The sequence below is a fragment of the Artemia franciscana genome, chromosome 17, assembly GCF_032884065.1.
Source record: "Artemia franciscana chromosome 17, ASM3288406v1, whole genome shotgun sequence".
Classification (NCBI taxonomy): Eukaryota; Metazoa; Arthropoda; class Branchiopoda; order Anostraca; family Artemiidae; genus Artemia; species Artemia franciscana.
This window is the reverse complement of record NC_088879.1, coordinates 34,800,079-34,827,955: the sequence shown is the minus strand read 5'-3', so window position 1 is coordinate 34,827,955 and position 27,877 is coordinate 34,800,079. Positions and strand designations below refer to the sequence as shown.

General features: G+C 33.2%; 1 protein-coding gene across 1 annotated transcript; it reads right to left on the bottom strand.

The window, feature by feature from the left end:
- Positions 1-811: 811 nt before the first annotated feature.
- On the bottom strand, positions 812-27,877 carry LOC136038181 (DNA/RNA-binding protein KIN17-like). Its single transcript, XM_065721260.1, has 7 exons — positions 27,608-27,877; positions 23,412-23,633; positions 19,274-19,370; positions 11,645-11,932; positions 7,404-7,572; positions 5,820-5,920; positions 812-1,345 (listed from the first exon to the last, which is right to left on the bottom strand). Exons 1-7 carry the CDS (start codon positions 27,814-27,816, stop codon positions 1,277-1,279), a joined length of 1,155 nt encoding a protein of 384 aa, XP_065577332.1. The 5' UTR covers positions 27,817-27,877; the 3' UTR covers positions 812-1,276.

Genomic DNA, 27,877 nt, shown 5'->3' with positions numbered 1-27,877 from the left:
TATAGGTCTTTCCTCAAGGCATTCTAAGCGAGTCTCTTCTAGTCAAATCATTCTCAATCGCATGTACGGATACGTTGCATTACACGGGACTACCCATTGGTGCACCTATGAAGAATACGTAAACTCTCATTATTTAAGCTATCAAGGCAAAATTTCGAAAGACCTATGGCGTTCTCGCCAAAATGAAAGGGTAGTCTGATAAGAATTTCCTAGGTAAGCTCTACACGTAATGTTTGCGTCCCAAATTTTTTTTATCGCGCTGTTTGGAATTCTTCTAACAAGATTGAACGCCTTATAATTCATATACTTCTTCAGACATTGGAAGTTATTTTTATGGCCTTCCCCTACGGATCAGGAATATTAAAATCACTAGGAAATACAGAATTTCAATATTACAGTGAAAATGGATGAATGTGTCAATTAGATTCCACAAGCGTAGAGAACGTACCATTCTTTTTCTTCTGAATTGCAACTGTGTTTAAAGAGTGTTTATATTCACTTGTTTATTTTGATTTTCTTATTTTTTATGCTGCAGTTTCTTGAATCATACGTAAATTCTTTTTCTTTACTTCTTATGTTGTAATTTTTGTTTATGTGTATTTTCCCCTTTATTTGCTCCTGTTATGTTCACTTCTTATGTAGTAATTTTGTTTCCGTATATTTTTTCCATTTATGTGCACAGCCTTTTTAATTTTTCGTAAAGAGGGTGGAAATAAATTATCACTATCATACATGAGGAGAAGAGTTGCACAAATAAAATTGGAAAATACAGAATTCTGGCATAGATTAAACTTACACAAAAAAAACAGAACAGTTTTAAAATTTTCTATTGAAAAATAGTTAATCTTGTCGAAAAAACTGAAAAAGTGCTGTCAGAAAGGCCAAATAGTATGGGTAATATATAAAAATGGGAAATGGCTTTAGTGTCGACAAAAACGTCAACGCCATCTAGCATTAGGCGACATTTGAGATTTGTGTAATAATTACAATAATTAATTTAATTTGTATAGTTGGTAAAACTAGCGTAGTAATAAGAGTCTGATCTCATTTCCTGACAGAAAAACAATAACAAAGTATGAAAAAATGCCAAGCGTCACCAAACACTAGATGGCTTTTTGCCGACACTAGCGCCATTTTTCACTCGTATAAGTTACCCATATGCTTTGTGAAAGGCTATAAAATCATTGATTAACGCCTTATTGTTTGCAAATGGAATGACGTTGTCTTCTGATCCTGATAGTAATTGCAGCAAAGGAAGCGAATGTCAACAATGATTTTAGCCTGAGTATGTCTTCGAGACGTCTTCGTAGGGCAAGTCTTTAACAATTCGTCCTTTCAATGGTCCCTGAAAAAAAAGATCTACACTAGTTAAATAATAAAAAATTTAAAAAAGAAGTTCGTTCTGGTTTGATCGCTGATTCCTTTTTATCGTATCAGTATTTCTTTATTATTTCATAGCTCCTAATACGAAAAGTTTTCATTAAAAACGTGTTTATTGCATGGATAGTGTAAAAAAAGACCTAAATATTAGATGAGAGTTTAAAATTTGTTGTCTGTCCCAAGAAATTAAATTAATATTAGTCATAACACAGAACTAGTATAATTTGAAATAGAAAATAAGAACAAAACAGAATATAAAAACAAAGTCAAAATAGAATACAAAACAGAATCAGATTAAAAATCAAATTAAAGTTCAAATCAAATAAATTAAATTAGTAATAATTAAAAGTGGTCTTTTCTAAAAAGGACTAAGCTAAAAAAACAAACAAAACAAGAATCTAAAAGTCATAAACATTCTGTAATTCAGTTAAGGCTACTACTAATCAATAACGTGGAACAACACAAAGTTTTTGAAATGGAACGGATGCCCTCAAGGCTATACATAAGGCTGTCTTTTCAGTTAAATTATTATTGGCTTCCGATACATTCGATAATACCAAACGTAAATATGCCTGCTATGGAGTGGAACGTTCAAGAAAGGACAAGTTATTAGAGGACGGTGATGTTCAAGGTCACGGTCATTAGTTTACCTTTTTGGTGTTCTAGCCGGAATGAGCTCTTGGTCCGGGAAGTTTGAAGGGGTAGTACCGTACCCCCTATAACAAAAACTAAAGATTTATACGAGTTGTAACCCTAGATATCATATTTAAAGGAAATGCGATAGTAAAGAAACAAAACCAAGGGGTTATATACGTGTACAAATTTGTATATATTTTATTTGTTTCCGATACATTTAAGGGCAAATTACGTATATATATATATATATATATATATATATATATATATATATATATATATATATATATATATATATATATATATATATATATATAAAAATAAGTTGTCTGTGTGTGGATCTGTGTGTGGATCAGGTGACGTCATGTTTGTCCGCATATGACGTCTGAATTATTTCACACTAATACAAAAGAAGAAAAAAACTAAAAAAGGTAAAAACTACAAAAAAAACTAAAAAGAAAAAAAAAACTAAAAAAGCTAAAAAACTAAAAAAAACTAAAAAAAGGTAAAAATCTAATAACTAAAAAAAAACTGAAAAAAATAAAAAAAGGCAAAAACTACAAAAAAAATAAAAACTAATAAAAAAACTAAAAAAGCTAAAAAACTAAAAAAACTAAAAAAAACTAAAAAAAGGTAAAAAACTAAAAAAAAACTAAAAACTAAAAAAGAAAAAACTAAAAAAAAGGAAAAAACTGAAAAATAAAAGAGAAAAAGAAAACTAAAAAAATATGAATAAATATATATAAAAATAAGTTGTTTGTGGGTTATGTCTGTCTGTCTGTCTGTCGAGTGACGTCGTGTTTGTCCGCATATGACGTCTGAATTATTTCACACTAATACAAAAGAAGAAAAAAAACTAAAAAAGGTAAAAACTACAAAAAAAACTAAAAAGAAAAAAAACTAAAAAAGCTAAAAAACTAAAAAAAACTAAAAAAAGGTAAAAAACTAAAAATCAAAAAAAACTGAAAAAACTAAAAAAAGGCAAAAACTAAAAAAAAACTAAAAACTAATAAAAAAACTAAAAAAGCTAAAAAACTAAAAAAACTAAAAAAAGGTAAAAAACAAAAAAAAAACTAAAAACTAAAAAAGAAAAAACTAAAAAAAAGGAAAAAACTGAAAAATAAGAGAAAAAGAAAACTAAAAAAATATTAATAAATATAAAAAATATAAATATAAATATAATATAAATTAGCAATCAATAAAGCACCGAGACACAAATGACGACCGGGACACAGGGAGTATAAATGACGACCAGGACATAAGTAAAAAAAAAAAAAAACTAAAAAAACTAAAAAAATGGTAAAAACTACAAAAAAACTAAAAACTAATAAAAAAACTAAAAAATCTAAAAATCTAAATAAACTAAAAAAGAAAAAAAAGAAAAAAGGAAAAAAATAAAGGAGAAAAACAAAACTAAAAAACGAATGTATATACAGACCGGGACACCGGGATACAAATGACGACCGGGACACAGGGAATATAAATGACGACCGGGACACAGGGACACAACTACAATGGGGACGCCGGGGGGCACAGGGGGATATAAATGACGACCGGGACCACGGGACACAAGGAATATAAATGACGCCCGGGACACTCAAAGAGAAATCACAGACTGGAACACCGGGACACAAATGACGACCGGGACACAGGGAATATAAATGACGACCGGGACACAGGGACATAACTACAAAGGGGACGCCGGGGTGCACAGGGGGATATATAAATGACGATGGCGACTCAGGGAATGGTCGATTAGCAATCACCATCAACAAAGCTCAAGGGCAATCATTAGAATCATGAGGATAGACAATGGGACAGCAAAGAATGTTGTATATTCGCAAGTTTTACGTAGTTAAAAACATATATATATATATATATATATATATATATATATATATATATATATATATATATATATATATATATATATATATATATATATATATATATATATATATATATATATATATATATATATATATATATATATATATATATATATATATTCACAGGTGGGACATAGGGACACAACTACAATGGCGCGTAACGACTTACGCGCGCGGGGGGGCTTGGAGGGGGCGCGAAGCGCCCCCACCAACTAGGTGTTGGGGTGGCGCGAAGCGCCACCCCAACAGCTAGTATATATATATATATATATATATATATATATATATATATATATATATATATATATATATATATATATACATATAGCGGATAAAAAGTCGGTGCACCACTTACACGTTGCCTAGTTAACGTAGATATAGTTTATAATAAAGCCTGGAGGATATATTTCATAACAGAGGAAAAATTTTCATTAAGGTTTAGGTAAAAATAGTAAGTTTCAAGGATTTTTGTTCATTTACGTTACCTTAACAGTAAATAACAGCCTGGCATATTTGATATCAATAAATAATACATTTTGTGGCATATGTGATATCAATAAGTAAAACATTTTGTGGCATATATGATATCAATAAGTAACAAGTTGTTTGGCATGTGTGATATAAATAAGAACAAGTTGTATGGCATATATGATGTCATTAAATAATCTGGCTCACAATTTTGTTCACGGTTAGGAAAGACAGAAGTTTATAATCTGACATTAACAGTGCAATGGTCAATGAAAACAAAAAGTTTGGGTTTTCTTTTCTAAACAATATGGAAAAAGTAAGAAAACCCAATATTACTTAATTATACTAGTAACTTACTTTCTGTAATAGTTATTTCCCAAATTTTTGTCATATTAGACAATCTTCTGAGATTTCACAACATTTCCAGGAAATATTTCACTTTATGGAAAGTTCGCTATGAATTAAGTAAATCACATCAGTTTTTTTATCATGAGTTTATCTTAAAAACTTTCTAACTTCAGATATGCTCACGATTACAAAATTATTGTTAAAGATAGCTGTTTGCAAACTGCTTACTTAGAATACAAAACGTTAATAAGTTATTTTTGCCATCCCATTCGCTTAATGCGTGGAAATACAGAATTACCAACAATTTGAGAGACCACATAGTTTGCAGCAAAATTAAAAAATGAAATCTTCAATTGAACTATAATACATTCTTTAATGTATTACAATTGCACTGTTAATAATGCAACTGAGGACTTTCACTGAAACACAAAAGCTCTCCCAAATTATTTTTATTCAGAAAAACCAGCTAGTGTTTACTTAACTGTTTCATTTTTATTTTTCATTTTGTACTAACAATCCACCAGCAATTTTTTTCAGCAACAAGAAATTCACGAACATTTTGGAGATAGGTCGAGGAAATACACTTCTTAGTAAAATTATATATAAATACCATTAACAACAAAAGAAGGGAAAAGGAAAAAGAAAGAAAGAAAATCTAATGGTAATTTAAATTAAAAAGATTCGAAAAAAATGGGAAAGAACTGCTTCCATTATTGACACAGGCTAATGCCGAGGAAATGAGCAAAACCCAATTTGATAATAACCGATTCATTTTACCAACAATGAATATAGCCATAGAAGCTATTTACTTTTCTTTTAAGACCGTAGCAAAAATTTTACCTTAAGATCATACAAATTTCTCCCCTGATGCATACTCATGAACTTTTATTTTCTTTAATTTTTAAATTAACATTTTTTATAAGCATAACACACCTAGTAACTATTTTATTATACAATTTCCACAAAAAAGAGCGAGTTTGAAGTCTTATTCTATATTTGCAAGAGAAAAAGGCATATTTATACCACTACTTGTTCTTGGTACAAGCAAGCTAAAAAAAAAAAAAAAAAAAAAAAAAAAAATCCAAAGGTAATACATACCGAACTAATTTCGACTTTAACTGAAAATTTGACGGCATCAAGTTCCTTTAGAATAGCATTGTTATCTCTATAGCCACCATTAAGAATGCGAACCTCACGCCCTAAAGTAAATATGTAGTAATGACACTTAAAAAAGGGAATTTTTTCGTTAGTTACCATACATACATTATAAATAAAGGTAATAAAGATAAGCAGAAGAGATAAATAAATGATAAAATAATAAAATTTTACTACGGACATTTGCCCGTAATTAGTTTTCATAAGAAGCAGAGAATCATAAATAAATGTATTATAAGGAAATTTGCTTTTAACTGAATTTCTGCTCACACATAGATACGAAAGAAAACAGGGGTGCTAATTTAAAAAACATAAGAGGGTTTTAACATTTTAATTATTTTTATAGACACAAAAAAGATATTCTTTGAAAAAATACAGGGGAGAAGGCTAAATTCTTCCTTGTTTTTCATTTGTTATCACTGAAAATATTAGATAAAGATATTTTTCAAATTGGGGGGGGGGGGGCATACATAACCCCTGAGAGGAAAGGAAAGTATTTTTCAAAGCAATAATACTAATAGGACATTTTAAAACCCGTTGAGTACATTAGATTTAAAATGACAAATATTCAAAAAGAAAATGAAGAACATAAGTTGTTTCAAAATAACTGAATTGTCGCAAACGCAGACGAGTTACAAGTCGCAAGTGCTGCCACTGATCTGGAGTTGCAAGATGGCTGTTAAGACCATCTCTTTCTATAGCGCGGTGGTTGTTATGGCGAACGAGTCACAAACGTACTTAAGTTGCCAAGCAGTGTTGCCAGATAGGGCAAATTTTACATACTGGAACATAAAATCAGTAATTAGTTACGTTTTTCAAAAGTTTGACCACCTAAAGCAGTGATGCTGACAGACTTGACAGACAAGCAATGATGACTGTTTCTTAAAATTAACGCCAAAGTTGTGTTCTTTGATGCATTTTTTTGTTGAAACTGTTAGTAAAAACAGAAATAATATTTCATTTCTTTTTCTATCCGTTACGACGAAATAATTCTAACTACATGTCATTAGCAAAAAACGAAACAAACTTTTACCTTTTTTGGTTAACAATTTGTCTTTTATGCTTCATCATAACATGCTAATTTATTATTTAATCAGTATTGACTACTACATAGTAAGCAAGTAGCATTATCAATATTAATAATTCTCTGAACCGATCATATGCGCAATCTTATGGTTTTCATTATTTCTTATGGTTAAAAGTGGACAATGAATTCCCTTGGCAAAAGTTAAATCAAACCACCTTCTGACTAAAATAACATAATGTATTTTCATCTCTTTGGGAGTATCACAGCATAAATATTATACAGTATAAAACATATAATATTTAATATACTGTACAAAAATAAACATATAATATTTATGTTGTGTTAGAAACAGTATGAGATAGCAATAAGTTAACGGCGCCAACACGCATAAGCAAACAAAACCCTAAAGCCTAGTAATCAGCTTCATCTGCGGCCATAACAAAACTAGAAAGAGAGGAGGGAGAGAGAGAGGAGAGAGAGAGAAAAAAACGAAAAATTACCTATAGCTGGTATAACAGTTTCCAAATGAGCTTGATCCAACTTCAGAATATGATCATTATCCAGCATTTTAATAATGGCAACATATTTCTCTTTTACTTCGATAATACGGCCTTTCTTTTTGTAGTACATTTCTCCCAGAGATTTAGTGACAATTTTCACAATTATCCCCTAAAAAGGACACGCAAGCAATGCAATGCTCAACAAATACAAAGAACACAGAGAATAAGTCTACTATAATTAAAGAGTTTATACTTCCAGAAGTATGACGCTACAAAGACACTAGAAAGGTAACATAGCAGTGGGCATAAATAGGGGGAGGGGTATGGGGGTAATATTGCCACAACAGAAAAATACGAAAAAGCCAATACAAAGTTACGTTCAGACAAAAGGCGGTAAACCTGTTCCCCTCATCCTTAGGAGATATCCATACCTACACCCATCATTGCCTTTCAATCATACAATGTATCTATCATAAACGCAGCTTATTGAAAGCAAAAAATGTTAGTTTATAAGGGATGGAGAGGGTTACAAGGATGTACTGTAATGAACAAGGGAGTAAGAGATCTTTTACAGTGAGTCCCTCACGTTTGAAGGACCGGGGCTAAACCGAACAAATAAAAGTTCAAATAGGGATAAGTCCTTCTATTAGACAGTGAAAAACAGATACCTATGTGATATATATTGGGATGACAGATCAAGCAAGAGTACAACAGCAGCATTTCGCTTGCAATTGAAGACGAAAAAGTGTGTGCCACCTTCATTAAAAATGCAACTTACATTTAGACTTTGAATGAACACTCAAGACTTACATTTACAAGAACATTCAACTTAAATTTACGCTCAAGACTTTGAATGAAAACTGTTAATAAACCATCTTAGCAAATGAACAGGTAACTATCTATCACCAGGAAGTAATAATTTTATTCTGTATAAATATAGTTTGTTTTAATCGTAATACTTTTGCTTATTTGCTGATGACGACCACTGATGCGGTCGAAAAATCCAGAACTTTTTGTATCTCTTTTCACTGTCTAATAAAAGGACTTATCCGTATTTGAACTTCTATTTGTTTGTCACATAAAGGCAGTGTAATCTTCGAAAAAAACAAATAAACAAAACAGGGCTATACCCTGCGATACAGTCGCTATCTACAATTAACGTCTCCTTGTTTCAGCCAATATAGAAAGGAAACATGGATTTAGAAACTTTTGAAAATATAGATAGCGATTGTATCGCATATTACGCTAGCTTTCAAATTGCGTAAACAAGAATATCACCAAATTCTAGCGAATCTCATATTACTTAAAAATGACTTATAAAATTTTAAATTAAAATGTAAAGAAAGATGAAAACACAACAAATAGAAAATTACTGCGTGTTATAAAGTAAGAATTTTATTATTAATTTGTTTTTTCTAGTTATGTTAATAGCCTATGACCTAGACCCTTATATCTGGATATAATGGTCTAGAGTTAGTAGAATATTTTAATAATTAATTGATAGTTACCAGAATTAATAGAATATTAATAGAATAATTAAGTAATAGAATATTATACCTGGACCCTAAGGGGGAGGGGCATGCTTTTGTCAAAATAGCAAATGTTATATTTGGGAAGTGTCAATAAGGAAATCGAACGGTGCTGCTATTTTGTTATTATAATGTTATTATAATTATTAACATATAATGCTATTATAATTATTAATATATAATGTTATTATAATGTTATTATTTATTGTTATTTCTCCAGTAGTACCCATGACATTATTCAGCCTCTGTTTCAGCCATCAAGGGCTGGGGAAAATTCATATCCGAACCATTCAGCCGTTTTCAAACGGTCATCTTCAATTTAAAAAAAAAAAAAAAAAGGCGAAGAAAAACACGAGTGCTCCAACACCGTATACTCATCAATACATCCTCACCGTCATGCCTGAAGGTTACATCTGACATTTTATGCTTCTAAGACAATTGCCAAAAATCGTTTGCTAAGCCCCATTCACACGTCTGCTCAGCTAGGCATCAATTTCTAGCCCACGTCATTTTCGACTAATCACAACTCCTGAGGGAGCGAGAAAAGGGAGCAAAAAAATTGTTGGTTGATAATATTACGTCTAAGCATGGATGTCTACCAACGATTTCGTGTAAACTAGATTTAAGACATTGTGAAGAGAGGATCAGTCGCGTCATGTACATCAGAGAGATCCAAGTTCGAGGTGCGAATGAACGTACATTGCCCTGCTGATTCTTCTTGAAGACTGTGGATTGCTTACAAGAGTGAAAAGTGGCGCTAGTATCGAAAAACATAAATCACAAACACAATTTAGCGTTCGGCGTCTGTTGCATTTTTTTTTATCTGCGTAATTGCATTTTTTTTTTCAGAAAGTGAGATCAGACTTCGGAAGAAAATTGCTTTCTCCGAAATCTCACCGAATATTAACATTCGTAAATAAATAAATGTTAAGAATAAATACAAATCGGTAATTTTTGTTTAAGTGACTTTCAAAAATATTTTGAAGAACCCCATTTTGCTATGGGGAAACCCAGAATTCAGTAATCCTGTATAACAGTATTCAACAATCCTTTGCTCAACATTTATGAGCATTCTCCAATGATGTAAGAGGATTAGCACGCATTAAGCTAGGTTCTAAAAAGGGTTAGATTTCGCTTATGCAGCCAGATTTCATCTCATCGAATTTAAGAAGTAGCACGTAGTATTGAAGATTAGTACACATTAAGCTAGGTTCTAACAGGAGTTCGATTTTGCTTATGCATCCAGATTTCACATCGTCGAATTTGAAGAAGTACTGTCAAATGGAAGAACATTCAGAGTTCAGTGCTTATTCAACAACAAATTTACGAAAAAAACACTTCATCGTGTCCACCATGAGACTCCCTGGCCAGGAAAGAACAAGGAAGAAAAATAAATAAAAGAAATATACATGAAAAAAGAAGAAAAACAACAAAAGTCAACGCCTACCTAAAAAATATTCAGAATTAATAGGCAGGGGAGTAGCACACGATTGCGAACCGAACAGTCAATATAACTGAAATAGCTCTAAAACTGAATAATACTGAAATAAATGAATAATCATCGACTCCAACTCCATTAACTCCAGAGGATAAAAAACAGATTCTCTCTATTTCGAATCAGAGCTAAAAAAATGTTTTCAGCCTGAAAAATTGTGTTTTAAGTTAACAAAAACGTCTTTTTTTAGACATAAAAAAACAAAATTCTGGTGATAGACTGCAAATATTTTAAGTCTGATGTTGAAATATTTATATAGTTTTTCTCCCTATAGCTGTCTCTTTTGAACTTCCTTTTAGAACAAGTTTTCAGGGAAAAATCCCTTGGAATGTTATTAGAATGTCTTCTCACTCTAATATTGTACCACAGTAGCGCACATCGAATTGGGTTCTGATACACGTTAAACTTCGACTAGTCTGATGTTACCTCACCGGATGGAAATAAAAAGAAAAAGGAAAAAAAATCGACAGGTGACCGAATAACCGATTTTCTCCTATTTCGAATTGAAGCTGAGAAATTAGTTTTCAGAAATTAGTGACAGATATTACACCTCCATTACGCAGCCAAGTTTCACATCACCCCATGAGATTAAACACTGTCAAGAGGGCAAATACTCAATTCATTGCTATTCCGGAACGGAGTTGAAAAATTGGACTTTTCTGAACCGAAGAAATGTGCTTAAAATAAACAGAAGCTCTGATCTTGCACTCGGATAGTATATATCACGTTAGGTCCTGATGGAAGTTAAATCTCAATTAAGCAGCCCGGTCTCACCTCACCCCATGAAAGAAAACATCTTCAGGTGGGCGAATATTCAATTTGGTACTATTTCAGATCAGAGTTGATTTTCGAGGATAAATGTCATGCTCAGAATTCTTGTATTCAAAATTTATAATCTTTTGTTTAACTTTTTGTTGAACTTTTGCTACTACTACTACAAAAACTCACAGCAGCACCAAGCCACCTGAGGCCAACATATCTACGCACGCTCCTACTCCAACCCAATCTATTCAAGGCTTCCCTCTTTACACCCCCCAGGAAGTTCCAATCTCCTTTAAATCTTTATTCATAATATCCTCCCACTCCAGACGAGGACAACCTGCTTTCCGTTAACTAAAGACTAAGAAATTTTGACTTTCAATCAGATATAACGACCGGAATTCACAACGTTGTCACTTGTTATTTTCGTTTGAAAGGAAAAAACAACATATAATTACTTCGCATATCCAATAGTCCTTTCTTTTGCTTTTGGATCTTTCTTTCTCTTGCTCTTGCATCAATTCTTCTAAAGCTGACACTTTTCTTTTCTCTCCTTTATCTCTCAGTTTATCTCCTTTGCCTGCTGGAATTTTGAAAGGATTAGCAGAAGGAATTGAGCCAGGTTTTGATGTGGATGGTAGTGATCGGCAAAGGTTAATTTTTATTTGTTCATCAGACTCTCCTCTCTGAAGTTCTGTGAATTGTGGCTCAGTTATGGCTCTAGAAGCAGATTTTCCTTTCTCAACCTATAGAAAAAAAACGATTTAAATTTAAATTTTTATTTGTTCATCAGACTCTCTTCTCTGAAGTTCTGTGAGTTGTGGCTTAGTTATGGCTCTAAAAGCAGATTTTCCTTTCTCAACCTAAAGAAAAAAATAACAGATTTAAATTTTGACTTAATTTGCAGTTTGACAATGAACATTCTGCTTCGTTCTTGGAGTGAAAACTCTAGGAGCCAAATCTCCATGGTCAAAAACCCTTAGCCAGATGGTTATAATCCCCTTGTTGAATGGTTCTCCACCCAGACCCCTGAGCAAATGCAAATTGATTTATTAGCTTTGAAAAAACTGCCTAGCGAAAAACATATATAGTTAAATCTGATTCAAGAACAATGACAGTTTTTTTTTATCTTTTCCTTGACAGGAAAAATTAATTACGAAAATCTTTTTCAGGAACTTTGAAAACAAAGCTTAGAAGTACTCAAACATGGCAGTGGATCAAAATGAAAAGTACATAATCAGAATCATCAATCCTAAAACTCCTTAGCCAGAGGTTTAAAAACACTTATCTTGAGGAGTTCACCCTCCCCGCCCATGTATAGAAAATACACCTTTCTTGGACTTAAGACCCTTATTTAAAAATAATATACAAAAATAATATATGTGATCTTCTAGTGCTGAAGTTTAAAGCACAGATCACTAGCATTATAAATGTTAGTTCTGCTCCTGGATGGTAGCAACTATTTTCTCTTAAATCTACGATTTTATTTTTGTAATTTCAGCATTAAATATGTTTCTCACTGGAGCACATTTCATAGTCACACCAGATGCTATACCCAAGTAAGGAGTAATCTACGGATCTTTGTAGATGAAATTTGAAAAAATTATTAATGACCCCCCCCCCCCCCAAAAAAAAAAAAACTCGGAGAAAAAAGCCAAAAAATAGTAATGGGTCAGCAGATATCTGGGTTTATACTATCATTTTTGCCCAATATCTGCCCCCACAACTGTTTAATTTTAGGAACTTTTTGACTACAGGCAGCATCAAATTGAAATTCCAGCCGTACAATCTGCCGATTCGTGCCGCCATTACCGCGTTTTTCCTCTTTACTTCCAGAGGGACACATTAAACTAAAAATAATGACGAAGACCACGCTGCCTTTCCATAATACAACCACAGAAGAGAGAATAATGAGGACTTCTTTCCCAAGACAGTGAACCAACAAAACCTATTTGAATATTTCGGCCCTATATCTAAGGGCCGTCTTCAGCAAAGAAAATAATAAACAATAAAACACTTACAATAAAAACACTCAGCTAAAAACCCATTTTTTTAAAATAGCCTTGGCATCCTTACTTCTTCACGAAAAGTTCAGCCAAGACTGTGTGATAATAGCTATCATTTTACAAGCTAATAAGGTCCATTCATTGAACTAACTGTATTTATTAAAAATTGGAATAATTTCTTATTGCGATATTTGTCTTCTCTGCAGCTAATCTTGTAGTTCTTTTGGGATTAGGCTTGTTTTTATTCGCTCCTATTTTTGTTTTTATTTTGAATTAGATTATTTTCTATAATTAATTTTGTGTACATAGGGTTGAGTGTGTATTCACCCAAGTCTCTATTTAGGGATGTATTATTATTTAAGTTTCGTTTGATTTCGATTGCCTCGCGGACAGTTTGTTTGATTCCTAGGTCATTGCTAATTAGAATTGTTTCGCCAAATAGTTGTGGAAATTATTACATTGGTCGAACCCACTAAAACTTAGGAACAAGATTACAGCAACACAAAGAAAGTATTGAAAAAGCATCAAAATCTAGAAATAACTCCATATCTTTCGATTCAACTTTAAGCAATCATATTTTTGAAAATCCAAACCATTATGTTCTATTTTCGGCTGAGGATTTTTGGCCGAGAGTTTTTATTGTAAGTGTTTTATTGTTTATTATTTTCTTTGCTGAAGACGGCCCTTAGATATAGGGCCGAAATATTCAGATAGGTTTTGTTGGTTTACTGTCTTGGGAAAGAAGTCCTCATTATTCTTTCTTCTGTGGTTATAAACTAAAAATATAAAGAAAAAATACAAGCGACAAAAACTCGCATCTTGAATGTCCAATGCGCTAATGTACACTATGCAAATAGCAACAAATCAAACAAGGGCATGAAAAATCGGTTGCGATATGAAAGGTATTGCGATAATGATATGCGATATTGCGATATAATTAGGTCTTGTATATCGCAACACAGCAGCAGGGATTCGGTTACTTGTTGGTTTGTTATTGAAATCTGGCAAAATGAAATAGTTCATTTATTTAAAAAAATTACGTATGCTCTAGGTTAAAACAATTATAATTAGATAATATTGTTTTTGTTTAACTGTAATCAATGATTTGAACAGTTTACCAGTATTTTAACACATCGAAAAGTAGTTAAATAAGAATATCAGGAATAGACCTCGAGCCTACTTCTATTTATCTTAACATAAGAAATTATCTTTGATGTTGATGTTATTATAAATAATAAATATTGTTCAAATTATCCTTTTAAGTGAAGTATAAGGGTTGCTACAGCCTACAGGGGGTTACCAGTTTTGTTTGTAGGCAAAATTGGTTCCTTCAGATTTTCAGAAATTTTTAGGAATGATATTTGAGCTAAATACAAAAGTTTCGTTAACTTGGTTCGATTACCTTTTTTTAGCATATAGAAGCCAGTATGTCTGAAAAGTCAGCGTCTAAACAAGGGACAAATGCTGGGAGACTGAAAGATTTGTTTTCCTTTTTGCTGTTTTTTATGTTATGTTTTGATGATATGTCATAAATAATCGAATTTTCTATCTGTAGCTTTTCTAACTGAATGAATATATAATGTCCTTTGGGATTCTTGTCTCTATACCGAAGATCCAGGCATTTCGTGGGGAAGTTTCAAGGAGGTAAGGTGCAAAGCAAGAACATAAAACAAGCGCTCTATTTTCAGGAAAAAGGCGTTGAACATTTTTATGTCAATACCCGATTTTGACAAAGGTATTTACATTTATTTTGTATTTTTTTAAAAACTGTAAATCGACCTAAGATTAATAAAAAAAGCTTTCTGATAGAAAAGAGATAAATGGAAGATTAAAACAAATGAAAATCATAGCTTCATAGTTTAACACAACTCTACAAAACTTCCTAAAATTTTTAATTAATGAAATTTCCATATATTTGTATAATTCGGAAAACTAAAACTTTACTGAAAACACAAAAAAATATAACTTTCGTAGAGAAAAAACATACAATACTTTGGATGTCTTTGGCAGTAGGAAAATAAAGTACTTCATGGTATGCCAATTTTTTTTTCTCCACCATTGGCAAAGCGTTGGAAGATCGCAGGGGCTTTGAAATTGGTAACCAAGCGAAATCTTCGTAATTAGGGTTTTATTTCCCTCCCCTTGTCAAGGAATTAGGGAATTACTACTACTACTACTAACAACTTTCTGCAGCACAAGCCCGCCTGAGGCCAGAACAGCTACACTAGCCACTGTCTGGTCTACCACTCGTACTATGAAAGTTCATATTACCAAGGGTTTTTTTTAATCCCACAGATAAACCCGAAGCATTTCACTACCCGTTGATCACACTGATGTGTAGAGAGTTGTTTAATGGCTCATTTTAAAGAAAACCGTTTGTAATAAAAAAAAAAACTTTGAAAATAAACCAATTTTTCACGAAAAGCTGTGTTTTTCTATAACATCGTAGTAGCTTATTTTATCAACAACAGGAATTTGTCACATCTACGTGCTTTTGTAATTAACAAAAATATTTAAAATAAAATCAGTATTTTTGCATTAGAGTGAAGAACAAACTCAAACCTATAGTAACATAAATATAAAAAACATTTATCTTCTGACAATATTATATATTGCATAAAGCATCACTATAGTTCCTGATAAATAGAGATTATGTAATTGTCATTGCTATCATGACTGAGGAGATATCCAACACTTAATAGTAGATATTATATAAAGAATCTGAGTTGTTTAATGTAAATGTGGTCATACATAACTTAGTTATAAAGATGTATGAAACCTAGTAAAGAACAAAACCAAGGCATATAGTAACGAAAAGTTAAGATAATACAAGCATATTTTGGAAAGTTACTGAGGTTCGTTTGTTACTATTCCAATTAAGAAAAGGCCGTAGGCTTTTTCCTGTTCGTCATCAAGGTTGCTGTGGCACCTGCAATCATGGTTGCTGTGGTAGCGGCAGCCTATTACATAAAGGATCGACATATTTCATTATCAAGAAGAATTGGGCGTTATAGCTTTGAAAGTATTCTGCAGTCTTCAGGACACTAATGGTCGCTAACATCAATAGACTTCTAAGCTGAAGTACTGATATGGACTAATGTTTCATAAAGAGATTTTTAGGGACTCGAGAGCAGTTTTCAGGACCTTCTCCAGTTTTAGGGACTTTAGGAAACTTTTGGTAGGCCTGTGCTAAGTATAACCGAGTTATCAAATTATTTTGAAAACTTCTTTGCTTGATCCTTTGTTTCTTTTTTCTTATTTCAACAACCCTTGACAGTGGTATGGAATCATAACCAATTGTGAGCTGTTTGTCTTGAAAAGAAAAAAGTTAGGGCGTTTGTTAATATTTTTACTGACACAATTTCAAAACCCTATAGAGAGTAAAGTGTTATTTTAAATAAGAGTAGTTAGGGTACATAATCTAAGAAAGTTTATAATGGATGCCATAGGGTGATAAAAGTGATAAAAGACGCCATAGGGTGAGTAAACTGTTATTTTAAATAAGAGTAGTTAGGGCACATGATCTAAATAAGTTTATAATGGACACCATAGGGTGATAAAAGTGATAAAAGACGCCATAGGGTGAGTAAACTGTTATTTTAAATAAGAGTAGTTAGGGCACATAATCTAAATAAGTTTATAATGGACACCATAGGGTGATAAAAGTGATAAAAGACGCCACAGGGTGATTCTTTAAGGTGTCAAATCCCTTTAAGCTGAAATATTATAACCTGGTGGAACTTTAATTTATAAAATGTTTATCATATCTCAATAGTATCAAAATAAATTTAAAACTAGGGTCCAGGTAAATTTCGCAAAAAATGAAGGACTTCACATTTTCAATTCAATTTAAAAATTGGTCACATTTAAAATATTTCCAAGTATGAGTTAATTCTCTTGGCCAAGAAAATGTGTTTCTATATCTCTAGAGCACATATCATGCCACTTTTTAAATTTAATGCGGATCATTACAGACTAATCCTAGTGACAACAATGATGTTTATGTTTTTAACTTGAGCACAACTCAAGCTGTTCTCCATCCCGTTTTACAGCCTAAAGTAGATGACGAAAAATTGTCCTTTCAAACACCATGCTCTGATTTTAAGTATGATCCGCCTGAATTCCCTGATCAGAATTCAACAAATGTTAATAGGCACAAACTTGACGACTTAGGCGAACTGCCAGTTGACCCACCACGATGGCTAGCCAAATTTAAATGCCACATTGATCAACTATTGGAATATGACTTCGATGTCCTATTTTGACCCCACTCCGGGAATATAAGTCGAGTCAAAGGTACTGAAATATTCTAAGTTAAGCGATATTTGTATTACGGGATGTTTTCAATGGGGATACTTTATAAAGATGACGTCAAAATTACTTTTTTTGATTATAATAACTAAGAGATCGCTATAAAGAAAATGCTAAACGAGAATTACGATTTCCGCTTTACGACTGTTACTAAAGTATTTAAAAGAAGAAATAAAGTAATGAAGAATGATAGGTGGACGAAGCATATTGTTCACACAGATACAGGCGCACATAAGGTGAAGCTGCTCGAAGTCGTTTACTTTTTTGCAATAAGGTTTGACATTCCTGTTAAATATAGTTAATTTAAAGAATACAATTTTATTAGGAATTCATGGAAACTAAAAGTAAGAAGGGACAAAGGGGTTGAAATTCAACTATGCAGTGATGGCTATAAATGCAAATAGGTAGTCCAACTGACGTTCCGCTCAAGGATCATTGTCAATTCCAGTCACAATGAATTTCTAAGAAAAAGTAAATCAAATAATAAACTTATAGTAAGTTTCAGTCGTTTAAATGAATCAAAAGAGTAAATTTGCCTTAAAAAAACCTCTTAAGAGTCATGCAGAATCTGCCTTCAATATTAATTTGTCCCTCAATAGTCAATTACCACACACCATGGATTCAACAGTCCAGATAAAGGTTGTAGCATCTGTCGTAATTCAGCAAAGAACAGTTTCCCAGTTGTTCTGTTACTGCACACGTTGCCTCGACGTCAGAATTAGGCTAGTACAGCTATTACAGCATTAGGGCTACATTTTAGGGCTACATACCTAATAATGATTACATTATTAGGGCTAGTACAGCAACAATACAATAAAATCTGGCCTTCGCCTTGGAAATAGAGCGGATTAAATAAAACCAGCAGGTTTGGACACTCCTCTCAAACTCCAAAACTTTTTGCCCGCTAATACACTGGTATTCCAAAATAGTTCATGTCGAGTGTTGCCGTATGATACAAATACACAGGCTAAAGTCCTGGCACCACAGAGAAAAATTCTGAAAGTTCACTGATGTTTTCCAGGCAGTTCGTCAAAACCAATTTTAATCTGTGTGCGTGATTATGTACATAAACCAAACGAGGCATCTTTTCCCCAAGCTGTGCATGAACTCCTTTAAATAACCCAATAAAAACAGATGTACCATCATAACATTGGGCAACACACAAAATAAAATAAACGCATAGATTTTTTATAGTTTTACAAATTGAGATGGATACGTCTAAGCTTACGGCGTCTAATTTTTGCATAAAAGCAGCCGATTGGTTGCTCCGCTATTTTTCCATTTGATATGTACCTGAGTGTGATTGCTAATAGTTCTTTTCTAGAAGCATCTTTTTGTCTCGCTGACAAAACTAGCGTAGTAATTAGGTGATTTTACTTCTAAAATAATATCTTGCCGGACGGCACTTCCAATTCGTGTAACTGCGCCGTTTTGGCCCGGGTGATTAAAGACCATTCGGTGCTGTACATTACCATTCAGCTTTTTGCCACTATTTAGATATTTTCTCCATCAATTCTACGAAATTACTACGGTTTGAGGAGTTTCTGATTTGTCGCGACCACTTAAAGCAAGACCTTGGCGGCCAAGAAAGCAATTAGTTCAAAAAATGTACTTCACATGATATCTATTTTCTTGAACCTCTTGAGATGTGGACCAACTTAAGACACACATAAAAAAAGTGTCAGTACTAATTATCTTAAATTCCACCCATTCAGACATACCATTCCTATATTATCAATAGCCAAAGAGCGACCTTCATCATATCTTTACCTGCTGTTGCAAGAATTCCATCATTCTATCATTATCGTCTTTTTCCATTTTTTCCTTTTTGACCAACTTTTCTTGCAATGCAATCGTCTCTGGATCCCTGTAAATTTATTTGTATAAATGTAAATAATAAGGAACGGTAAGGAGCAAAGTAAGGAACGGTAAGTAAATAACAATCTCTGTCAGAAAACAAAAGTTTTACATCAAAAGTTTACAACAGAAGTTTTACATACAGAAAATTCAACTTTGTATATGGACTTGCCAACTCTGGGATCCCAGTGCAAAAAAGAAAATAAAAGGTACCGGATATTGTTTAGTGAGAGAGATCGCGACAAATCGAGCTGCCAAAAAGAGCTGAACTCACAAGCAAGGCTGTGGAGGAGTCTTGGAGTCGGGATTTAGTAAATATTTGCTGGATGGAATCAGAGTTGGTATACTGAAAATGTCTGGAGTCAGATATAACTTATAACCGACTCCACAGTCCTGCTGACAAAATATTTGTCAAACTAATTTTCCTATACAGATACTAATCTTGGTTATTGAGAGCATGTGAACGTATTTGACCATTAGTGCCCCCTAAGAATCAGTGGTCAGATATAGTGGAAATTAATATCTTGATCCGTCACGCTTGTAACGCCAATAAGATCGGGACGGTAATCAAGAAACACCAAGGATGCGGGCACAAACACATCCGGCACCACCTTAATAGATACTGATTGTGAAAGCCCCCTACTGTCAGCCTCTTCCTGTACATGAACAAGAGCTAAGAGCTCGCATGGCACTTGTGACGAGGTCGAAAGAGCCAAGAGCTCATATGGTATGAGCCCTAGCAAAATTATAAGAGTAAGAATCAATAGATTGATTTAAAAGGAAAATCAGAGGCTTAATGCCATTCTAGATTTAAAATACAAGCTCTGAGACAGAAAATCATTCTAAATATCACAATTTTTTAAGATCCGATTACCCAGTCGTAAGTGAAAAATACCTCATTTTTTCTAACTTTTCCTCTCCTTTCAGCCCACCAGATGGTCGAATCGGGGAAAAACTTTATCAAGTCAATTTGTGCAGGTCCCTGACACGCCTAACAATTTTCATTGTCCTAGCACATCCAGAAGCACCAAACTCGCCAAAGCACTGGACCCCCTAACTCCCCCGAAGAGCACGGATCCAGTCCGGTTACGTCTATCCCGTATCTACGACATTTGCTTATTCTATCCACCAAGTTTCATCCTGATCTCTCCACTCTAAGCGTTTTCCAAGATTTCCCGTTTTCCCCTCCAAATACCCCCGATGTCACCAGATCTGGTCGGAATTTAAAAAAAAAGAGCTCTGAGACATGAATTCCTTCTAAATATACAATTTCATTAAGATCTGGTTTTACGCGTTCTTAAGTTAAAAATATCTCAATTTTTCTAATTTTTCCAAATTAACAACCACCCAACTCCCCCAAAGAGAGGATATCCCATCCAATTATGTCAATCACGTATCTAGAACTTATGCTTAATCTTCCCATCAAATTTCATCCCGATCTCTCAACTCTAAGCATTTTCCGGGATTTCTATTTCCCCCCTCCAACCCCCAATGTCCCCGGATCCGATTCGAATTGAAAAAGGGACCATCTGAGACATAATATCTTTCTATATATCAATTTTCATTGAGATCCGATCACCCATTTGTAAGATAAAGATACAATTTTCACGTTTTCCAAGGTTTCCGGTTTTCCCCTCAGATTCCCCCCAATGTCACCAGATCTGGTCGGTATTTAAAATGAGAACTCTGAAACACAAGATCCTTCTAAATAACAAATTTCATTAAGATCTAATTACCCGTTCGTAAGCTACAGATACCTCATTTTTTGTAATTTTTCCAAATTACCTACCCCTCCCAACTCCCCTAAAGAGAGCGGATCTGATCCAGTTATGTCAGTCATGTATCTTGGACTTGTGATTATTCTTCCCAACAAGTTTCGTCCAGATCTTTCCACTCTAAGCCTTCTCCAAGATTTCCGCCCCTCCCCCCAACTCCTGCCCAATGACACTGGACCCGGTCAGGATTTAAAATAAAGAGATCTGAGTTACGAGGTTCTTCTAAATATGAAATTTCATTAAGATCCTATCACTCCTTCGTAAGTTAAAAATACCTTACTTTTTCAGATTTTTCAGAATTAACCCTCCCCCCAACTCCCCCAAAGAGAGCGGATCCGTTTCAGTTATTTCAATCGCGTATCTAGGACTTTTGATTAGTTTTTTCACCAAGTTTCATCCCAATCCTTCCACTCAAAGCGTTTTCCGAGAATTTAGGTTTCCCCCACCAACTCCCCCCAATGTCACCGGATCCAGTCCAAATTTAAATTAAGAGCTCTGAGAAACAATATCCTTCTAAATATCAAATTTCATTAAGATCCGATCACCCGTTCGTATGTTAAAAATATCTCATTTTTTCTGATTTTTCCAAATTAACCGTCCTCCCACTCCCCCCGCCCAGATGGTCGAATCGGGAAAACAACTATTTTTAATTTGATCTGGTCCCTGATACGCCTGCCAAATTTCATCGTTCTAGCTTATCTGGAACTACCTAAACTAGCAAAACCAGAACAGACAGACAGACCAACAGAATTTGCGATTGCTACATGTCAATTGGTTAATAGCAAATGCCATAAAAGCGTTAAAGAGTGAAAAAGACGAAAATTAACTTGCTTGCACCAAAGCTCACACTGAACCACCAATTAGAAGAGTCCGCCACTTTGGACGATGATGGACAAAATTAATTCGAGGTCACAATGGGGCAAACACAAGTAGGGATGCCAACCGGGGGACGGATTGATCATCTAGATCTTCAAAACATCTTTTTAATTTCATTAAAAAATTCATTTTTTTATTCATGAAAAATATTAAGATTATGAAACTTTTTTATAGATTAAAAAATATCGAAAAAACATCCTGGCACCACTCCACCATACGAATTTGTGCAACTAGAACTAAGATACTATAAGTGAAACTGGGTTTATTGATGGACATCAAAAGGTTATTTGATGTTAGGGGAAGATCACAGCTAACTCAAGTACATATGCATGCATGTTTTTAAGTACGTAGGTATACTGTACAAGCTACTTGCTGGTAAAAATATAATTCTAACTTTAAATAAACATAGTCTGGTTACACTATAAAAAATCAAGGAACGTATATAGTTGTAAATTACACAAGAAATTAACCCTTCCTCAAAAAAATAGTTTCAGCATCTGCACCAGATTGGAACCAGCTCATAATTATCTTCTCAGCCCCCCCCCTCCCCTCTAGAGGGAACACATACTTGATAGAAGTTTGTTGCAATAATTCATAACTAATTTTTAAAATTCGGCATTAAACTGTAAATAAATTAAAGATTTCGAATCATATAAATGTACTGTATACTATGAAATTAGTATTGCATAGGTCTAAAAACAAAAGTATATATACTGTTGAATGATAGCAATATTAATATTGCAAATTTTTACTTGCTTTTCCCATTTGTTTTAGTAGCACTGAATTAGCTTCGAAATTTAAAATTAAAGAACCGTTGGAGTTAGCTAGGATTAAGAAGAATAATTTTTATTATGAGTCTGAAAATTCTCTTTTTACACACAACCTTTCCTTTTTTTTCCAGCATTTAAATAATGTTTTATATTATTTTCTCTTACTTATTTTTATGCAGTTATGTTAATAAGCCTGTTTTATCCCAATGCTTTGTTTCGTTGAAGAATTTCTTTGTTCTTACAATTTAATTAGTGTATTTTATATACTTCTCGATTTTGAGGGGAATAACTGAATAAATAATGAGGTAATTACAAGTACAAGAAAATGAAAGCACAGAATAAAAGTAGATTGAATAAGTAATACATATTAAAAAAAAGACAATAAAAAAATAAGACAGTTAAAATTAACCTCAGTCTTCACAGTCAGACAGAGTTGCCAACTGTAGCACAAAAGTGGTATTTTAACACCATTACAATTAATAATTTGACTGAAGCACCGAAAATCGTGTAGCACGCAAATTTGGGCAATTATAGCACTTTAGGTACTGACCGTGGTGACAACCCTGTCAGATTGCTTGTCAAATTTTTTACAGTACAGCTAGACTAAGGCAGGAATAGAAAAAAACATACCGGTCAATATATGTAATAAACCATCCTTTCTCTGTTTCATCTGCAATTACTTGTCCACTTCGACCTAGGTATTTTATGAATTCAGTTAATGTTACCCACTGTGTTGCAGTCATATGGACGTGATTCCTGTCGTGAATGTATTCCTGATATACAACATTGGCATTCACCCTGCGGGTACCATACTGCCTTCGAAGTAAATCTAAGTAGGTTTTTTCAAACTCTCTGGAAAAAGCAATGAAATTAATATACTACTGTTTGTTGTGGCTCTTTGTTTATGTCTTTGCTGCTTGTTGCTCATACAACATTAAACAAAGTCATTCCAAAACAAATGAAGTTTATCACCAGCTATCACAGAGTAGTTGTGGAAAAATGTCAACATGGTCTATCAATAGCAGAAAAGAAGAAAGGTATAATTTTGGGAAACCAAAATTGTTTGATTGGAGTAACAACGCACATATCCATTTCAGGAGAAAATCAGGGAGGCGGGGTAGCTTTGAGGTTACAACTCACATCCTATTTTGAAGGATACATGCTATGAAACTACAAGAACAACATTTGAAATAGTTTTTGATAAATCCGTCCCCTGTTAGCCTGAAGTCTTACTTGCTTTCATTTTAACCCTCAAATACATAAATACACAGTTTTACTGTAGTTCTCCTAAAAATAGTTACAGAGAAACTCACTTCTTTTTCTTTGTAAACTTCAAAGAAATACAATTACATGAAAGATAAATTTTGAACTTTCAAAGCTTCCCCCTCCTCTCTCAAAGATGTATTGTATCTTAGGAGACTAAGGAAAACATGGCATTTTGATGCAGAAGAATTGCTTCTTTTTTTCTTTTTAGTGAGATGTAAGTCAACTGAAAATACACAATCATCAGAAGGAATATAAAATACTCTTGAGAATTAGCTTCAACTTATTTTTTTCCTACAGGTGAACAGGCGTGGAAGGGATGGTCACAGAAACTTCTGAGGAGGCTTATTCCATTTGAAATCAAACGTTCTAGTACTTTATTTGAGATAAAATGATTGGAGGGCAACCAGGCACACTCCCAAGCTCTTTTTGTAACCCTCCCCCTTGAACCTTGTAAGACATCTGATCAAAAGTTTGAGATTGTCAATTTGTACAAAACAGATAAAGGATCCAATGACCTATGCCGCTAGGGATGATATGATCTCCACAGCCTCTGTGACAATAGCCACAAAATATACAAGTTGCCCAGTTTTTAAACATGGGCTTTTTACTTGAAAAGAGGGGGGGGGGTCATGTAACAGGGCCCCCAAAGTTGCACTCAAGTAGCAGCCCAGAGTTGCACTCAAGTAACAGGAATTGCATTTTCAGAACTAAAACCAGAGAAAAAAAAACTGATAACTGAAAATTCACATAAATGCTGTTTTGTCAAAATTTGAATCAGTGTAGACCTCTCAAGTGGGCAAATTTCTAACACTCAGAAATCAGAGGACAGTTAACATGGAAGCTTGGCAATAACTTCACAGGGTATGTTTTTGGCCCTGGATTCATTACTGAAAATCATTTTCCTTACATAACCCCTTTCCAAGATAACAAGTAGCTAAACAAAAAACTTACCCCCCCTCCCAATTTACAAATTTATACCCTGAAATGGTATATATAGGGGTGGGAGTAAAGTTCATTTCACAGACACATGTTAACTTCCAATTCAGAATGCAATTCTAACTATAGAGGTAAGTTTATTTCTTAGCTATGTGAATAGTCTTTTAAAACAAACCTTGCCCATGTTCACTTTATTTGTAGGTAAATTATATAAATTGCTTAATATCTTACCCATTTTATAATTTTGGGTAAAATTCTAGTTCAGCTACTTTTCATTATTCTGGAAGGTTAGGGGTTAGGTTAGAAAAATGAAACTTTCAGTAATGAATCCAGTACCAAAAACACACCCTGGGAAAGTATTGCCAAACTTCTATGTTAACCCTTTTCTATGAAGACAAAGAAAGAAAATAAAAAATGAAAAGAGAAAAAACAAATAGGTGAAAAAAACGAGGATTTTGTCAGCCAGTAGCAAAATATGAAAAACAAGCAAATATTTCAACAAGGACCTCTGCCAAGTTGTCCTCAGTGCTCAAAAAAAGAGGAAAAAAAAGAAACAAAGAAGAAACAACAGCAAAATCTAACCTTTACAAGTGAACTGCATGAGAGGAAGAAAGAGTGTCTAAAATTATAATGAAAGAATTTCTTTCTAAAATAATATCTTAATGCTAAAAGAATTTGAAATTTGTATTTTTGTGCTCAATAGACATATCAAGATTTAAACATTTGAACTGAATATCTGAAAATCTTAAGATTAAAACAAAATTAACTAGAAATTTATTTCAGCTTGAAACCCTGAGAATTTAAATCACCAATCTATACCTATCAAATACAGCTCATATACTTAGTTTGAAGTATAAACCTACATATTAATTAGAGTTCATATTTTTTTGATGATTTTTGTCTTTATTCAAATGTTTTAGAATGAAAAGAAGAAGAAATACTGACAAAGAGTTCTAAACTAACAGGGCTCTAGACTGACAGGACTAGACATTATAAATATATGCCAAAATATTGAGGTAGATAACCAAGTAATAAATAGATATGGCAGGAGTGGAAATGAAGGAATAAATAGTTTCTTATAAAATTGTGAATTCTATAATTTAAGCAAATATATCAAACTTCTAAAAGCAGAAAAATACACTTTGTTGTAATTAAAAGTTAAATTTTGATTAGTAAATTTTTGAAATTTTGTCCAAGTTGACACTGTTAATTAAAACTCTATTAAAAAAAATAGTGAGGGTTTTAAGTTAATGCTTTATTGCCTATACTCAAAACCCTCATTTTAGGTGTATTCTATGTATTTCTAACTCCTTTTTCTATTATTCTTACTACACCCCAAAACAAACTAGTATTTAATGCTTAATACATCTTTTTATCTTAATCCTCATTTCCTACTGTTCATTATCATGATAATTACTAAGTGGTGCAATAAGGTTAGGTGACATGCTAAATGGGCTGACCTATATAAATAGTCACAATGAATAAATGACCTGAAAAGATTGTTCAAAACCAATTTTCTTTTGACAATACAAAGCTTAACTCACTTGTTATAGTGGTCATAAGTGCAAAGGTGAAAAATTATGCAGAAAATATTATATATCATTTTTTTTACAGATGATGAAGAGCTTTTTACTTTTTTATGGTGGCATGGTTTTTATAAATTACTACTTTTGTCAAAATTCTAGTTAATTGACTTCTTGCTATCTCAGAAAGGGTTTAGGTTAGGAAAATGAAACTTTCAGGGATGGGTCTACAGGCTAAAGTATGCCCAGGGAAGGTATTTTAAAGTACCCACCTCCACTCCTTCTCCCTTTAGAGGGTCCTGAAATTTGCCTACATGACAGGTCTATACCTATTGAAGTTGTGACAAAACAACATTTTACCTTAATTTTTAGTTACTAGTTGCTTTTTCTCTGCCTGTAGTTCTGAAAATACAATTCCTGTTATTTGAGTAGAATTCTGAGCCATATCAATGTCTTTTTTCAAAATTCAGGAAATGTATTTGCATATCTTTAAACCTTATAAAATGGAATTGAGCAAAGTTATGAAGCTGAAAACAATTTTGTTGTATTTTAATTAAGCAGAAGATCGATTTTGCAAGGTTTCATTTTTATAACACACATATTTTTAAAGGTCATCAAAGATCAGGGCCCTCTAGAGGGAGAAGGAGTGGAGGTAGTTGCTTCAAAATACCTTCCCAGGACATACTTTAGCCTGTAGATTCATCCCTGAAAGTTTCATTTTCCTAACCTAAACCCTTTCTGAGCTAGCAAGAAGTCAATTAACTAGAATTTTACCCTACTTTTGTATCAATATTTTTATATCATTTTAACTTCAACAGATTTAGCCTATTAGAACTTTAACCCAGACAAGATTTCAGATTAAATTTATGACTATACTACCTACTTACAATGCATAATCGTAAAGGTTCCCCATGTATTTGTTTTTTTTTTGCAAGTTTATTGAAGCACCCTATTATGTGTCCCCCCACTAAGAAAAATCCTGGATCCGCCCCTGGTAGGGTAAGTTTTTCAAAAGTATTTAATGTTTTTTTCTGGATTTTGTATTGTTAACTTCTAAAGAGAGTAACCACAAATCCTAGTGTGATAAAAATCTCGTTTTACCCTGAAAATTCATCAATGAATTTTTCTGTATTTTCTGCAACTAGCAATAGCTGCCTCTGATGGGACTCCGACATGGTGTGACACTTGAAACCATTTTCATCTCTGCATTGCTTTTGACACATTTGACAGTACCATTTCAACTTTTGAAGTCCCTTTGCTTTGATCTTGTTTGCGATATATTTTGGAGTTCCAACCTCAGCTTTTCCCATTTGATAGAATAGGCCTATCTAATGTTGAACAAATGATCAGTGCAACTTTCTATACAAGTAA

Bases quoted from the DNA above. Each gene is read 5' to 3' on its own strand.
- LOC136038181 (XM_065721260.1), bottom strand. From the start codon at position 27,816: ATGGGAAAAGCTGAGGTTGGAACTCCAAAATATATCGCAAACAAGATC. The intron at 23,634-27,607 runs GTAAAACGAGAT...TGCTTTTTCCAG, and splicing joins TTCATTGATGAATTTTCAGG to AGAGTTTGAAAAAACCTACT. The intron at 7,573-11,644 runs GTAATTATATGT...TGTCCTTTTTAG, and splicing joins AGGACTATTGGATATGCGAA to GGGATAATTGTGAAAATTGT.